Source organism: Pelophylax lessonae, assembly GCF_965119305.1.
Source record: "Pelophylax lessonae genome assembly, chromosome: 6".
NCBI lineage: Eukaryota > Metazoa > Chordata > Amphibia > Anura > Ranidae > Pelophylax > Pelophylax lessonae.
In genome coordinates this window covers 226,877,255-226,890,284 of record NC_138773.1, presented here as the reverse complement: position 1 = coordinate 226,890,284, position 13,030 = coordinate 226,877,255, and the positions used below count along the sequence as shown (strand labels likewise).

General features: G+C 41.4%; 1 protein-coding gene across 2 annotated transcripts in view; it reads left to right on the top strand.

Moving 5' to 3' along the window:
* ACKR3 (atypical chemokine receptor 3) overlaps window positions 1-11,844 on the top strand; it is a 30,078-nt gene extending 18,234 nt beyond the window's left edge. For both annotated transcript variants that reach the window (XM_082261396.1, XM_082261397.1), the window contains one exon: window positions 9,950-11,844. In XM_082261396.1, coding sequence (XP_082117522.1) covers window positions 9,977-11,095 — 1,119 coding nt within the window. In that variant the 5' untranslated portion in view covers window positions 9,950-9,976 and the 3' untranslated portion in view covers window positions 11,096-11,844. The remainder of the gene's footprint in view (window positions 1-9,949) is intronic.
* Window positions 11,845-13,030: the final 1,186 nt, after the last annotated feature.

Below are 13,030 nucleotides of genomic sequence, written 5' to 3'. Positions count from 1 at the left end.
CCCTTTTATGAACAAGAAAATAATGACGTTATGCTGTTGAGCTGGTATAATAATGCTATGGGGCTGGTATGAAATTATTTCTAGGGCTGAATTTTATTCCCAGTCCGGCCCTGCTGGTGTCAGTGGAAGGAATAGTCCCCTAATATTAGTGTCAGGGATGGGAAAAGTGGCCAAAGAGCCAGATAAAGATAAGCTAAGGACTGCATCCTGCCTGTGGGCCACAGTTTGGAGATTACTGTTATACTCAGTGCTTTTCACTTTACTGTAGCAATCCTATCTATCTTTGATAACCTTGAGCACAAAAATAGAATTCTGTATATTCTTAATTTTTTGCATCCAGGATTATTGAATATTGAAGATTTTCATAAAAATGCAACTGCTATTCATTCATCCTGACACATATTTGCTTACTAACTTTTCCAGTTATAACAAAAAAAAGAGATGAACGTGATGCCACACCGAGAGGTCATTAATTTATATGCAGCTGTTGTTACGGAAATATTTAGAAGAATTTGTTGCAAAGTGAAGTCCCTACAGTTCCCTAACCTTAAAGAGGTTGTACACCGAGATTTTTTTTTTTCCTCTTCTTTAAATCCTGAAAGAGAAACCCATAATGAGCTAGTATGCATCGCATACTAGCTCATTATGAAATACTTACCTTAGAACGAGCCCCCGCCGTGCCGTCCGCTTACCTGTATGACGGGCGACATGTATAGTCGCCCGTCTTCCGGGATCGCGGCATCCGGCCATCTGATTGGCCGGAGCCGCGGTGACGTCACTCCCGCGCACGCGCGCGGGAGCCGACGGTCACGGCACGGGGCTCTGAAGGAACGGCACGATCTGCCGTTCCTTCAGAGCGCATGCGCCAGTGACGTCACTGGCTGCATTAAAGGTAAATATCTCCTAAACGGTGCATGTTTAGGAGATATTTACAGTACCTATAGGTAAGCCTTAATATAGGCTTACCTATAGGTACAACTTCCTGAGGAGGGTTTACTTCCTCTTTAAATGCAATCACTATGCTTTTTGCTTTATTGGCTTTCTGACATTTTCAGGTGATTAGATGGTGCAGGTGCCGTGTTTCCTCAAAAATAAGACCTACCCCAAAATTAAGACCTATCTCTGTTTTCCAAAATGGCTGCAATATAAGCCCTACCCCGAAAATAAGCCCTAGATAATACCCTTGTAAAATCATGTAATCCACACTGTAAAAGGATTATATAATGTCCAGTGTGTGCGTTTATGTAACATGATTGTAGAAAATACCTTATTTACAGCAACGCTGGGCGCACCTGTGACCTGCTAGAGCTCTCCTCCTCCTGGCTGACATCAGAGGCCCCTCCCTCTGCAGTGCTTGGAGCAGGGCTGACGTCAGCCGGGATCTCACCCTCTCCATCGGCAGTGATCGGGTCAGGGCTGACGTCAGCCAGGATCTCGGCCCCTCCATCGGCAGTGCTTGGAGCAGGGCTGACATCAGCCAGGATCTCAGCCTCTCCATCGGCAGTGCTCAGAGCAGGGCTGACGTCAGCCGGGATCTCAGCCTCTCCACGGCAGTGCTCGGAGCAGGGCTGAGGTCAGCCAGGATCTCGGCCTCTCCATCGGCAATGCTCGGAGCAGGGTTGACGTCAGCCAGGATCTCAGCCTCTCCATCGGCAGTGCTCGGGGCAGGGCTGACGTCAGCCAGGATCTCGGCCTCTCCATCGGCTGTGCTCAGAGCAGGGCTGACGTCAGCCGGGATCTCAGCCTCTCCATCAGCAGTGCTTGGAGCAGGGCTGACATCAGCCAGAATCTCGGCCTCTCCATCGGCAGTGCTCGGAGCAGGGCTGACGTCAGCCGGGATCTCGGCCTCTCCATCGCCAGTGCTCGGAGCAGGGCTGACATCAGCCGGGATCTCAGCCTCTCCATCGGCAGTGCTCGGAGCAGGGCTGACGTCAGCCAGGATCACGACCTCTCCATCAGCAGTGCTCGAAGCAGGGCTGACGTCAGCCGGGATCTCGGCCTCTCCATCGGCAGTGCTCGGAGCAGGGCTGACGTCAGCCGGGATCTCAGCCTCTCCATCTGGAGTGCTCAGAGCAGGGCTGATGTCAGCCAGGATCTCGGCCTCTCCATCGGCAGTGCTCAGAGCCGGAAATACGAGCTCCGGCAGGTCATGTCAGCGCCCAGCGACACTGTAAATAAGGTATTTTCTACAATGTTACATAAAGACACACAGTGGACATTATATAATTCATTTATAGAGCGGATTACATGATTTTCCAAGGACTTTACCTAGAGTTTATTTTGGAGATTACAGGGATGTTGACTCCTGAGCTGACAGGGAGGGAAAGGGGGAAAGAAGACAGGGGACAAATAAGACATCCCCCGAAAATAAGCCCTAATACATTTTTTGTAGCCGAAATTAATATAAGACCCGGGCTTATTTTCGGGGAAACACAGTAATAGTGTAACTTTCCTGTCTTAGAGACACTGAAAAAAGTCACACTAGCCTGACAGCAACTCAGTGACTTCGGGAGACTGAGATAGGCAGGACCCCTGACAGTGCAGGCACAGGGGAAGCCGCTAGGTTTTCCACTCTTACCTATTGCATACCGATTTATTAGCAGGCAGGGTGCTAGGTAAAGGACTTTAGAAGGTGGTGTCAAAATCCTTTTGTTGCTTTTAAGGTTGCTGAATGAAATATTCAATCCAAACGTTTCCATATGTTACTAATTAAAAAAAAAGTTGTATATATTCCACAAAAAGGTCAAGTCACCCAAATGTTATTTCCATTTCTTGGCAGTGAGGACAGGAAGATTTTGTTATTGCTAGAAAGATGGAACTGGAAAATCTCTGGTGCCACTGAGTGATTCTTCCCTTTTCACCAAAGAAAAGGTTGGCAGGGTTTCATTATGGCCTCTAGGTTCAATATTAACGTATCAACGATCAACTCGTATGTTATTCTATTTGGGGCTTCTTTTGTATTATCTGACTTTTTGATAGGTGTTTTAGCTATTTTGGCCAGTTTTTAAGGTCATCGGGAAGCCTTTTTCAGTGGCTCTTTTGGATAAGTAGGAAAGTGGAAAGTTGTCACAATTTGTCTTGGCTTTTCCTGTAGTCTTTTGTATCTTTGATGCAATGTAATCACCCAACATAAACAAAGTTCTCTAATTAGAAGAATCCTCTTTCATGGACTTAATAGATAATTGTGTGCATGTTAGGTCAGGGAGGGTCTCTGTTTCTATTGTGTAGAGAGAAGTGATGCTGATGTAAATCCCTGTCTCGCCTAATCTGTCGCATTTCACATTCCATATCCTCTTTTATGCCCTAATCTGCTGGACACACAACTAGGTATCGCTTAGTGCCCAACATATGATCTGAGGATACAGCAAAGAAGGTAACGTCATTAATGTCACATTACAATGGGAGCCAGAAACTGAATGTTTTCACACATCCTCCTGTGTAAAATAAAATAATACTATTAAAGTGCAAATCGCTCCTTTTATAGATATAGCGATTTAACACCTTAAACACCTAAACGAATATACACAGCTACAGTCAGATATGTAGATCCATGAATAGTAGCAATACACAATCTATTAAATGCAATTCATGTAGCAATAAGTGATAATGTGGCTTTGAAGCTGCAATTATTGCATACTGACATTTTCAAGCATGCGTCAAAATATCTGCAGACAATCAGCTAGGCAAGGTAAAGTATTGCCATATATGGGTAGAATTTCATTCGTACTGAAATTCTGAGAAATCTTTTGTCAAAACATGTGATAATATCATCAATGACTTGACAAATTTCATTAAAAAGCCCTTAAAAATGTTGTTATAGTGCCATACTAATTGCCTTACACTGGAGCCAAATAGAGATTAGTATGCCCGCATCCCAAAATCAATACATACAACAAGAAAAACCCTCTGGGTGGGACTTTTAAGGGAAATGGGTAGACAAAGTATGAATTTCAAAAAAGTATAAGAAAATATAGGAAAAGGGGAAAAGTTCTAAAAAAAAATGAAGTTTATTTCATGAAACATGTAAAAAAGATCACATGAATCCAGAGAGAACCAAAACAAAATGATGCGGTTACACAATGTCATGCACAACACCTGACAAAAGAAAAGAGCATAATGTGAAAAACATAGATAGCTAAGACCCAACGCGTTTCGAAAATGGTGAGGTCAAATTCTTCCTCAGGGGTCTACATGAGCATGGCTATGTACAGATGTCTAGTGCCATACTAATGGTTCCTACTTTAAAGGGTAACTCCACTTTCCTGGGGAAAAAAAAAATAGCAAATACAGAAAAGAATAATATAGCGTATACAATTGCAACACAAGTCATATTGTAATTGAATGTTATTAAAAATGACCTTTCCTTTTCAATCTGCAGCCGCTGTAATTTTCTGAAAATGCAATGCAATATGGCCACCTGGAGGTGTTCTGTACACAGAATGTATACTGACCACACCCCAGAAACATCATTTCCTGCTTGTGTGATTGGCTAACCAATTTTTCCAGAAGTCTGCATAAGATACAAGTCAGATTTCAGGCAACAAAAATGTCTCTTTTGGTGAGATACTCCCAAGAGGAACACCACTAAAGGGATGCAGGCCCAGCAGATTTCCTCATTAGTGCTCTGCAGCTACACAGCTGATTGATAATGATATAACCACTCCCGTTAGACCCACTCAGCACAGAGGCACAGAGGAACAAACAGGGATTTCTTCAGAATAACAAACAAAAGGTAGGAATCTGTAATGTTATACTCCTTACAATGTACATAGATCACCCAGAGGGGAATGTTTTTTTCTCAACAAAAGTGGAGTTACGTTTTAAAGCTTGATTTCAGGATGCAAAGAAGTGAAACATCAACACTGTGGGTTTGCTTTACAAAAACTAAAACATGCAAAATCTGGTGCAGCTCTCCATAGAAACCCATTAGCTTCCATGTTTTTTTTTTGTCAAAGCCTAAGCCTTTCACACATGTCCGTTCCGCCGACGGACTCCGTTTTTCTCAGCGGGGATCGATCCGCCGATCCCCGCTGAGCAGGCGGATGACAGCTCCGTCTCTGCTCTGTGTGCGGAGACGGAGGTGTCAGATCCCTGCTGTCCTCCATGGGGGAATCGGATGAGAACGGACCACCTGTCCGTTCTCATCCGATCCGATCCGCCAGATGGACGGAAAATAGGGTTTCCATCCGTCCGGATCTGAGGGATCGGATCGGATGTCAGCTGACATGTCTCTGCTGACATCCGCTGGCATCCATTCAGATCCGCCTTTTTCAGGTGGATCTGAACGGACCGTATGTGTGAAAGGGGCCTCATTGAACGAGCTAAAGCCAGAAGCTAATTGGCTACCATACACAGCTGCACTTTCCAGTCTTGGCAAATTAACCCCTAACTGTGTTGATGGGGGAATCGAGCAATTTTCTGGAAGGAAAGAAAATTGTCTAATGTATGGCCTGCTTTAGTGTATACCTATTTTATTGTATATTGAGAGTATCTGATGTTTGTGCTGATCAGGATTCAGTACTGCTAATGGCTGAATGAGAAAATTAGGCCACTGTAACAGTAAGCAAAGGCATACCAGGTCATTGTCATAGCAAGCTCAGGGATGACTGAACATCTTTTAACACATAATGGCAGGGGAGATATTTACCAATAATAAGTGTATGGCGGCCCCCCCTTAATTGCACTTGCTGTGTTTGTCACATGTGTTTCTTGTTAGGGGGAGGGAGCTGAACTGATGCACATGTGTCTACGGGTTATTTAGTCATCAAAGGGCACGTGTAAAAAGAAAAGCAGATCTTGGGTCATTTTAGGCTGATTTCCTGTTGCTTATTTAAGAGACGATGCGTATTCATGTAATATAGACTTAAACTGAGCATTGATGAAAAGTATAAAGTATAGCATTGTATTTATGAACCTAATGTGGATATCCTGTACTGTATATCCGTTCTCTAATGGCACAATGCAAGATAGAATTTTAATGGAGTTCTGGTAAAGTACTTAGTCTCTTGATTGGGTGACCCCCCCTCTTGGAAATAGACATTTAGAAAAAAATGTCTACTACATATGTAGGGCTTACTTTCTCATTGATGTCCCTTAGAAGTTCAGTGAACTACGTAGACAAATTACACTTCTGTGTCAATCAATTTTTTCTGCATTATTTAACGTGATTGGTCAGCAAAGTTTTAGGAAATCCTCTTTCTGCAGGGACAGCTGCACATTGTAAAATGGGACGTAACCATGTCATGCTTCCAGTTTTAATGCATTGAAAACCTGGTGCTGTCCATCTTCATTAATACGGCATAATCGCTTACTGAGCTGAAATGAGATTTCATACTTATGTACAAATAAATAGGAAACAGCACCACTGTATGAGCAAACATTCCTGAAAATTACATATATGCTAGCATAGAGCGCTAAATTGTTAAAGGAGAAGAGAATTTTCACTTGGCAAAGTTAATAAACCTCACTCATCCTATTAAGGATTTTTTTTTTATTTATTTTTTTACATTCCTTGAAACATGATTGGGGATTTTTAAGGAAACGCAACTTTAGTTCGCCAAGTGAGCATTCTCTACTCTTTTGGTAAACCAACCCCATAGTGTGCAGTTCCTGCCAACTCGCTTTCATGTTTCCAGAAGGTAGGAAATATATAGCAGACATGAGTTATTCCTGAGCAGATCCTTGTGTGCCTGATATACTCTTTACACAGAACAGCTTCCTGTAAAATGCTGCACATAATCTACCGGCATGGGCAACTGTAAATTCCAGGGGGGGGACAGAAGGTGCTGGAGGGTTACTGCTTTTCACATTGCTGATACCCTTTGATCTCAGCAGAGAGCCTCTTGTGTGTATGTAAGCATCTCTAAAAGACGGCATCTGTCTGTTTTTACGTAGCTACACTTATATCCCCCTCTTATTTCTTACCAGTGCTGATTGTAAAAACTGCGGAGTTATCATCTGCAATGAAAGAAAATCCTGGCCCACATAAATATAATATAACTAAATATTTTTAAAACATCATGTTGAAGTCACGCTTATCTAGTTAGTACAAGTGGAGCCATATATTTATATAATGATGTTTATTTACTACCACGTTGACCTCAATTTGAATGGAATTTGTTCCCACCACCCTCCAAGAGTTGCTTTGACATACAGCAGGTCACTAATTAGGTAAAAAAAAAAAATGTTACTTCTGAGTCTGGCAGTGTTAAGATGATTTAATTCACGATTTAATGCTTAGTTCAGCATGAGCATTGCTATTTAAAATAATTATTTCCGGCATCCAGACACAGAGCAGTGTCAAGAGCTCCCACTTCTGTTACGAGGCAGGAAGTTTTAATAGAAGACACCAAGGATGCTCATTGTCTCAGTTTTAGAAACAGCAGTGTTAATATAAAAATCAATTTCTACATTTATTATAAGAGTCGGTTCACACTGGGGCGGCACGACTCTGTACCACTTCGGGGGCGACTTGTGCATTCCCATGCACCATGACTTCGGAGCGACTTGCATGGACTTCACATAATGGAAGTCTATGCAAGTCGCTCCAAGGTCGCCCCGAAGTAGTACAGGACCCTTTTTCTAAGTCGGAGCGACTTGTGTCGCTCTTATTAGAACCGATCCTGTAGTGGTCAATGGACCGCGAGGGAGCGCGACTTGTCAGGCTGACAAGTCCAGTTAGTGTGGACCGGCTCTTAGAATACGGTATTTATTTTTAGCATCTGTAATATAAATGGCGTAATCCAACATAAAAGAAGAAAATGGTCGCACACCACCACAGAATCCAATGAAGAAAAGTCCTTTATTCACATAAGTGGTAGAAGGTACAGCAGGGTAGGACAGTGGATGCATTTCACACGACTGCTAGGTACTTGTTCACTACCTAGTGAACAAGTGCGTAGCAGTCGTATGAAATGCGTCTACTGTCCTACCCTGCTGTACCTTCTACCACTTATGTGAATAAAGAACTTTTCTTCATTGGATTTCATGGTGGTGTGCAACCATTTTCTTCTTTCATGCTTCTCCTGGTGGCGAGCCTAGGTTCAGCACCCACCTTGAATCGTGGACTTTGACTAGCCTGAGCGGTGTTGTAATCCAACATAAGCTATAATGCACACATTGGACCAAGACACCTTTAAAGTATAACTAAAGGCAAAACGTTTTTCTTAGTTTTGGATGGAGTGGAGAGGGGTTAGAACACCTGACAGTTTTTTATTACTGTCTGTGTCCCAGTTAAGGACATTCACCCTCTCTATTTGTCCTGTTCACCATTATAATTGGGTTATCCCCAGAAAAGTAATAGAGGGGATATCTAATAATGATGATACTTATTCTAGTGACCTGGGGGTCCCCAAGGAATTCCCTTAATTTGCAGGGTTTTCCTTTCACTTTCTGTTTGGCTATGGGACAGGAAGTGAAGGGAAATCTCTGCAATAGTACACAGAAGGCAAAAAAAAAAAAAAAAATCCAACAGGAGTTATAACCCTCCCGTGTTCTATTTATAATTAAAAAAAAAAAATTGAATTGAATTGAATTAATTGAACAAGCTGAAGGTCAAGGCTGATTGGCTAAAGCAAAAAATAGTGCAGCGCTATCAGATATGGTATAACCCATGTACTTAAAGTGAAGTGTTAAATAACCAGCAGTGAATAAAGTCCATAAATTGATAAAAAAGTCCCAGAGGGGTGATGATAGACCCAAAGACTTGAATCCAAAAAGTGAAGGCAGGAGTACACCTGTGGAGTGAAAGATAACAAGATGGCAGCTTACCAGAAGCTGAGGCCTCCAACTTAATGGAACGGCCACATACGCCAAGCAATGAATCCAAATGGATAACCACCTTCACAGACCAAATAATCGGATATATTCCTTTACATCATATGGGGACTCCAAACGTGATGTTATAAGCATATGAGGGAAAATAAACAGCACATAGCGTAATCCCGTTTGATATGCACATAGGTTTATTAAAATTGCACTTACATAAGTATCTTGAAAAAGGCACATCAGAAACATCCAAAGCCGATGCAAAAACCGCGGCGTCCCGCATGTGTGTGAAGCCGGCGTCTAGGAGGCGTGACAGTTGTGCGTCCGGTACCGCCCGACCGGTTTCGTCATACGTGACGTCGTCTCAAAGTCTCAAAACGGCCAACAAGCAAAATCCCATTCATTGCAATGACCTCTGTTCAGATCTGAGCATTTTGTCACCTGGAACAAAATGCCTGAAGCTCTAAAAAGTACATGAGCTTCTTTTTTGGCAGATTACAAGCCTTTTTATTAGATTTCAATGCTTTCCTCTAAACACCTGCAAAAAACGCCTGAAAAAAGCCCAAAAAAAAAACTCCTGAAAAAAGCCCCAAAAAATGCTTGAAAACTATACGCTCAGGTGTGAATGGAAGACAAGTCACACTTGGCAAATTCTCTAGTTTTTATTGTAAAAGGTTTGGAGTCTTGAAAATAGTCTACAGGTTGTGATTGATCATTGGTATTGAAATCTATGTGTTTTACAAAGCTTTTTATGCACAAATTCTAACACAAACACACACACACTTGTATTGAGATAAGTGTTTTTTTTGTTTTTACTGGGTTGTCATTCTGTTGTTTATGCATTGCTTTCCTGTTATTGCCCTGTTTTGTCTGTTTTGATGTACTGTTGTATCTGTTGAGTGACTGCGATTTAATAGTATTGTGAGAGACCTGTTGTGACCAGGATGTTAGAGACCTGTCTTTAGGGGATTAAGTGAGCTATGCAGAAAGATGGACAGGCTAAATCATGTCTGTATAAACGTCAGCTTGAAAGCTCCTGGTTCCTTCCTTCAACTGACAAAGCATGCTGGAACTTGTAGTGTCAGATCAGTTGGAGAACTGGAGCTAGTTTCTAGAATGTAGCAATTTAGATAATATCTGTTTTTCTTTTTATAATTTATGGCTTTTTTTTTTTTTTGTGCAGGCTGTGTCCTACTGAATCTTTACACCAATGAACACTGCAGAGTACACCGCCGCTATGGATTACTCGGAGAGCATCAACTCCAGTGACCTAAACAACAGCTGCCTTTCTGGGGACTGCATTACCATGGAGTCTATATCATGCCCCAACACTTTAAACAAGAGCGCTCTGTTATATACTCTTGCCATTGTCTACATCTTCATCTTTGTCATGGGACTTCTGGCCAATTCTGTTGTAATTTGGCTTAATATTCAGTCCAAGACTACTGGCTATGAGACTCACCTTTACATTTTTAATTTGGCTGTGGCCGACCTCTGTGTCCTTCTAACTCTACCCATCTTGGTAGTGTCATTAGTACAGCATAACCAATGGCCAATGGGTGAAATGACCTGCAAGGTGACCCATCTGATCTTTAGCATTAATCTTTACAGCAGCATTTTCTTCCTTACATGTATGAGTGTTGATCGCTACTTGTCAGTGTCAATGCGTGGAGCTGTTGGTAAACGCAGAAGGAAGATAATTCGCCGAATGGTTTGCGTTCTTGTTTGGCTCATTGCCTTTGTAGTCTCACTTCCAGACACCTATTATTTAAAAACTGTATCTTCCCCAGTCACCAATGAAACCTACTGCCGTTCCATGTATCCAGAGGAATCTGTCAAAGAGTGGCTACTGGGAATGGAAATTCTTTCCATTGTGTTGGGATTTGTCATTCCTTTTCCAATTATTGCAGTCTTCTATTGCATGCTGGCTTGGGCTCTGTCCTCCTCCTCTTCCTTAACTTCAGCAGGAGACCAAGAGAGAAGAATCAGTGGAAGGCTAATTGTTTCTTATGTTGTTGTATTTATGGTTTGTTGGTTGCCATATCATGTTATGGTATTGTTGGATGTCTTGTCCTTCCTCCAGGTCCTGCCATTCACCTGCACATTTGATAATTTCCTGTATGCCGGAGTTCACATCACGCAATGTTACTCACTCCTTCACTGCTGCATCAATCCAATTTTGTACAGTTTCATCCACAGGAACTACCGCTATGAGATCATGAAGGCCTTTATATTCCGTTACTCTTCTAAAACTGGGCTTTCCAAGCTAATTGACTCTTCTAAGGTCTCTGAAGCAGAATATTCTACTGTAGACCAAATTCCAAAGTGAAACATGAAGATTTATTTGACTAGTTCCTTCCCTTACTACAGCACAGACTGAGGTCCCAGAGACCAAAATGGCGCATTCACATTCCTGCCAGGGCTGGCAGAAGCGAGAAGAGTCCCTCGCCCAAGACTACAGCTTAATTAAGCTGGCAGTTTACCAGGATACACTTCCTTTACCAAGAGAGCACAAGCTAACTAAAAACAATGGAGCAATAATGACTGTGACTTGTCAATTTCTAAACGCCTGCCACTGAACTGTTCTGTGAATATGTATAGAATGGCGCTAAAGAGCACTGACATGTGATCCTGTCTCCCTTGCCTTACTTATGAAAAATGCACTGCATGTATATCATTTAATAACCATAAAATGGTGTAACACATCAGCTACACGCCATATTTTCCCCCCGTGTCTACAAGACACAACACTTCTGGAAAAATAAGGCCATAAGCCAAGTATTTCATAACTGGCAACCTCCCAGTAAATGAGGTATATAAAACCCACAGGGTAAACCGAGCCCGAACTTGTCATGTCAGCCACTGCTTTTGTATATATGTAATGTAAAAGGTTTTCTGTAAAGCACGTATATATATATATTTTTTCTATAGCTTATTGTATTTAAAAGCCATTTTAACTGGCGGGTCTTTGTATTTGAAATTCAAATAGACTTTTATATATATCTATATATGTATTATCTATATTTTTAAATTGTTTATGTTATTTGACCAATGAAAATATACCTTTTTTATATTTTACTTTGGTGGTTTTTGCTAGTACACAAAAGCTCTTATAACCATTAAAGCTTGTACAAACCTCTGGTGTCGAAGTGTCGTGATTGAAAGGGTGAGAAGCAAGAGTGGGAGTGTTAAACAGAACTGGCCTCTTTGGGACAAGTCATTCTTCAGGCCAACGGGCAGTGGTTCAGCTGGAGTGTCTGGGAAAAAAGACAAATGAGATTGTCATTTAGAGAATAGTTAGCAGGAAGATGTTTAAACAGTAGATAAAGGAAATCTTCAAGGAGATGCTAAAGTCTTAAAAGCATGAAATAGATACATGGTTTAATGGGAAAAAAGCAGTAAAGGTGTTCTAAGGACAAGACATTTATGAGTTGAAAGCTAATAAAGTTATATATTTATTAAAAAAAAAAAGCTTTCTATGTATTCTTGGGTTTGGGATTTTTATATGAAAGTATTACTTTACCAAATGAGTAGTGAGTGCTTTAACCATTTCAGCTCCAGAAGGTTTTACCCCCCTAGTGACCAGGCCATTTTTTGCGATTCGGCACTGCGTTTCTTTAACAAAAAATTTTGCTGTCATGCGACAATTGGCGTCCTTTTTGTCCCACAAATAGAGCTTTCTTTTGGTGGTATTTGATCACCTCCGTGTTTTTTAGATTTTGCGCTATAAACAAAAAAAGAGCGACAATTTTGAAAAACAACGCCATATTTTTTACTTTCTGCTATAAAACAATACCCAATAAAAAAATTTAAAAAAATCAAATTTTTTTTATCAGTTTAGGCCAATTTGTATTCTGCTACATATTTTTTGGTAAAAAAAAAATCCTAAAAAGCGTATTTTAATTGGTTGGTGCAAAAGTTATAGCGTTTACAAACTACGGAATCGATTTTTGGAATTTTTATTTATTTTTATTAGTAATGGCAGCGATCAGCGTTTTTTAGCGGGACTGTGGCATTGCGGCAGACAGATCGGGCCACTAACTGACATTTTTGACACTTTTTGGGGACCAGTGACATTAATACAGTAATCAGTGCTAAATAATATGCACTGTTACTGTATAAATGACACTGGCAGGGAAGGGGTTAACACTGGGGGTGATCAAAGAGGTTAATGTGTACCTAAATATGCTTACTAACTGTGTGGGGGAATGGTTCTATGACAGGCACAGTGAGATTGGGGTTTCAGCCTAGCTAAAACTACTGA